At 42.1% G+C, this 4,490-nt stretch overlaps 1 protein-coding gene across 1 annotated transcript in view; it reads left to right on the top strand.

The window, feature by feature from the left end:
* pspc1 (paraspeckle component 1) overlaps positions 1–3,904 on the top strand; it is a gene marked incomplete in the record, with an annotated part of 21,627 nt that extends 17,723 nt beyond the window's left edge. Inside the window, 2 exon segments of the mRNA XM_025010060.2 lie at positions 491–627; positions 2,334–3,904. Of these exon segments, the coding sequence (XP_024865828.1) occupies positions 491–627; positions 2,334–2,507 (311 nt within the window).
* Positions 3,905–4,490: the final 586 nt, after the last annotated feature.

Raw genomic sequence — 4,490 nt, 5'->3', positions numbered from 1 at the left:
ATGTCAGTTTAGAAGCTATCAAAGTTCTCAAATAAAGCAGCTTTTGAGAATGTCAATGTTTGTTGGGAATTATCTTACAAAACTAGGAAGGATTTTTGGTTTAGATATTAAAAGTTATGGTTGTTTATTGATTTTAGTTAAAAAAAAAATCGCAACTTTTAGGAAAATGCCCCGCGAAATCAGGCATTTTAGCCGCAACAATCACAAAAACTGCCCGCGAAATCCTGGAGGGATTGACTGACAGCAATGTTTTATGACCAAACTGAAACTGCGCTGTTGAGCTTTTTGGCGTTATCATTCTAAAATGATACAAAAGGTATGTTGTTATAAAATATAATCAGCTACTTTTGACTGAAAGCCAACGTTACCTTCCTTCTTTTTTTTTTTTAAGCCCCAAAACAAAACGGCTGTACCAATCGGCTACTCATGAGTCATTTGTTTGCATTCAACTACTAAAAAATAAACCGACAATTTGTTGTTTTGCGTGTAGATGGGTATAACCCGGCCTCGGCAGGGCCCAGTGGTAACCAAGGTCAAATGATGGGCGTAAGTGGAAGGGGAGGAGCCGTTGGCCCCGAAGGAACAGCAAATATGGGAACGCCGTTGATGTCAGAGAACGGATCTATGGTAACGTATTTGCAAAAACCTTTAATTGACTTTTGTCTGTTCAGCAAATCTGTCAGGACGAACGGGAACGAAGCATTTTTTATGGCATATAATGACAGAACTTTTAAAAGGTGCGTCGTTTAAAACATTCAAACATCCGGCCATTATTAAGAATCCGTGTACGGTTCGTTCTTTGTTTTTTTTCCTTTCAAAATAAAATTGCAAAAATAAAAAAAGGGTACGTTTTGTTTTTTTAACTGCAATGGTTAAACCAAAGACAAGCTTTTATTTTGTTGTTAATTCAATGGGACCTTATGGCGGAACCGGAAATGAAGACCTGAACTCCCGGCACGTAACTTTTTCAGTCACCAGCAGGTGGCGGTAATGTACGCCTTCAGTTTCTTTAAAATCCACAAGAAGAAGAACTTTTTCAGTTAGCGCTTCAGAATCTACCAGTTTAAAAATGGATCCGTTTGTCTTATTTAGAGGGAATCGACGCATTTCACTGAGAGCTGATGATCTTACCGTCAACAAGATTTCTGTCATATTCCAAGGAAGTCATTAAATCAGGACATTACCGCCACCTGCTGACCTAACGAATCAGCAGTTCACACGCTGAACGAATCAGCAACTCATAAGCTGAACGAATCAGTAGTTCATACGCTGAACGAATCAGCAGTTCGCAGACTGAACAAATCAGCAGTTCATACGCCGAACGAATCAGCAGTTTTTACACTGAACAAATCAGCAGTTCTGCACTGAACGAATCAGCAGTTCGCACGCTGAACGAATCAGCAGTTCATAAGCTGAACGAATCAGCAGTTCATACGCTGAACGAATCAGCAGTTCGCACGCTGAACGAATCAGCAGTTCGCAGACTGAACAAATCAGCAGTTCATAAGCTGAATGAATCAGCAGTTTGTACGCCGAACAAATCAGCAGTTCTGCACTGAACGAATCAGCAGTTCATAAGCTGAACGAATCAGCAGTTCATAAGCTGAACGAATCAGCAGTTCGCACGCTGAACGAATCAGCAGTTCGCAGACTGAACGAATCAACAGTTTGTACGCCGAACGAATCAGCAGTTTGTACACTTTCAGTCACCAGCAGGTGGCGGTAATGTCCTGATTTAACGACTTCCTTGGAATATGACAGAAATCTTGTTGAAGGTAAGATCATCAGCTCTCAGTGAAATGCGTCGATTCCCTCTAAATAAGACAAACAGATTTTTAAACTGGTAGATTCTGAAGCGCTAACTGAAAAAGTTCTTCTAATTCTTGTGGATTTTAATGGCGGTCGGCAAGAAACTGAAGGTGTACATTACCGCCACCTGCTGGTGACTGAAAAAGTTACGTGCCGGGAGTTCAGGTCCCGTTGAATTAACAACAAAATAAAAGCTCGTCTTTGGTTTAACCATTGCAGTTAAAAAAAAAAACAAAGAACGAACCGTACATGGACGATTAAGTTTCCAAAACGATTGGTTTATGACCGTAGATCTAGCCTTGAGATTATATTTAAAGTCTTTTAATTTTAGTTAACTAACCGTCGTGTTTCTCTCTCCTCCCTGGTCTGGTTGGCGGATGGATGGTGACCCTTCGATCGAACTCAACTCAAATCTTTAAAACCTTTTTTTTTTTTTTTTACATGTACCATCTTTCATCTCCTCTTCGGAATCCCCCCCCCTCCAAATATTTCACCCATGCCACCAAACGAACCGCTCTCCTCAGCGCAACGACCGGTACCCCCAGGGCGGACCGATGGAGGGTCGGCCGGACGTCGAGTCCCCGAAGCAACATCAGCCGCCTCTGGGGCCGCAGGTCGGACCGAGTCCAGGATTCGGCAGGGGCAGTCCGGTCGGGGGCGTCTTTGACGGACCAAACAGCAAGCGCCGCCGATATTAACTCCGCCCCGGTTCACGGAAATGTCTCCAATCGCCATTTTTTATTCCCCCCCCCTCCCTATTTTTGGTTTACCCACTCCAACATGCTGGACGACAGATGGTTTTTTGTAATTTAACAGGATAACTGTATTTTCGGTTGACAAAACGTCAGTACCTTTCATCGAATATTCGCACCGTATTTACTTTTAGCCGGATCTTCCTCCTCGTTTGAATGAAACACTTTGTGCTTTTTCTTTTGTGTGTCGGGAATTTGCAAACTTTTTTTTTTAAAAATGCGCCCCGAAAAACCTTCGTGGGTAGAGAACTGTACTGTACTGGTTGCTGGTATCTGTTTGTATTCAGTCGGTCGCATAACTTCCAAAGGAGGATCAATAAAAAGACATTAAAGAAAAAAAAATGTAGTGTTTACTTTTGGGAGCGATGTTACCTGTGAAGCGGTGTTAGCCGGCACCGATATGGATATTTAACGGTTCTCGATACCAAATTAGATTCCGTAGAAATCGACAAACCTCGACAATTTTCCAGATTTTATAGGAGAAAGCCACGTGTGGTAACCTGTGTGGAGTAGATGTTCACGGGCAGAAGTCGGCTCGTGTCCTTCCTGTCTTAACCTGGAACTTCATGGGGGGGACAGTTGTAGTTGTTTGGTCTTCTGCTCCCTGTTTTGTCTCTTTCTACTTCCTGATTTGTCTCCTTCTGCTCCCTGTCTCCTTCAACTTCCTGTTTTGTCTCCTTCTACTTCCTGTTTTGTCTCCTTCTGCTCCCTGTTTTGTCTCTTTCGACTCCGTTTTGTCTTTTTCTACTTCCTGTTTTCTCTCCTTGTTTTGTCTCCTTCTACTTCCTGTTTTGTCTCCTTCTACTTCCTGTTTTGTCTCCTTCTGCTCCCTGTCTCCTTCTACTTCCTGTTTTCTCTCCTTCTACTTCCTGTTTTGTCTCTTTCCACCTCCAGTTGTAGCTTTGCATGCAACACTCAGATTTTAGCTCGTTTAATTTAGAATAACAGGTCTTCCTTTAATCCTTGTGCCAATTTTAAGGCGGTCCCTTTTTCCTGAAAAATGTCCGTCCATCCACCCCACCCTCCTACTCTGCTCACTAAGTTCTGGGACTGAAGTATTACCTTTTATGAATGCCCTATAACTCTTTTAAAACGTTTTGGGTTTTTTTTTTTCATATTTGACTTATGATCTTTTTCCCCTTCAGTGTGTAATTAGAAATGCTGATGAATAGAAAGTGAATGTTTCTGAAGCTTCGATGCTTCTTGTGTTTGATGGCCTAAAGAAATAAGTTTGTATAGAAATTGTTTTGTTTTTTTGTCTTTGTCTTTCAAAAGAACTAATTTCTCTACAAATCTGAAAAGAAAAATAAAGTCAGTTCTATGCCTTCACACCTCAAAGTGAACATGTCCGGATGTGTTTTTTTTTCACGAGAACTTACGGTGTTGACCTCTTTAGCGCCGAATCTCCAGATCTTAGCTCCACTTTTTGATTAACTGCCTTAATACGTGACCTACGTGATGGCAAAAACAGATTTGTGTAAAAGTAAGTCCAAAAAAGTCGCCATTTAGCGATCCCGTCTAATCGTACGATCGTCCTAATCGAAGTTTTCTTTGGAAATGGTTTCAATTCCTTCGACATTGACCAATTTCCTCGGCCGGCTGCCGTAACGCTGGGAAATCCCTTCGTATAATGCTCGGCATCGTTGCAAAGCCCCTCTTTAAATACGAGCCGGCGCTCTCGTAAACAAATCAGACCCTCCAGGATTTCGCGATGTTGCGATCGCGACTGTTAACGCAAAATCAAGCAAACCCCGCGTAAATCGCAACTTTTTGCGACTTTGCCCAAAACGCCGCAACTTTCCCGCAACTTTAACCCAATATTTATTGTTTCTAAAGTGATTCGCCACCGTTTCTGCGGTCTAGTCTCTTCTTTGTGGGTTTGTGTAGTGTGGAATACAAAATAACCCCAAATAACTCACGAAGAAGACA

The sequence above is a fragment of the Kryptolebias marmoratus genome, linkage group LG23 (assembly GCF_001649575.2).
Source record: "Kryptolebias marmoratus isolate JLee-2015 linkage group LG23, ASM164957v2, whole genome shotgun sequence".
In the NCBI taxonomy this organism is placed as follows: Eukaryota; Metazoa; Chordata; class Actinopteri; order Cyprinodontiformes; family Rivulidae; genus Kryptolebias; species Kryptolebias marmoratus.
This window is presented reverse-complemented; position numbering and strand designations above follow the sequence as displayed.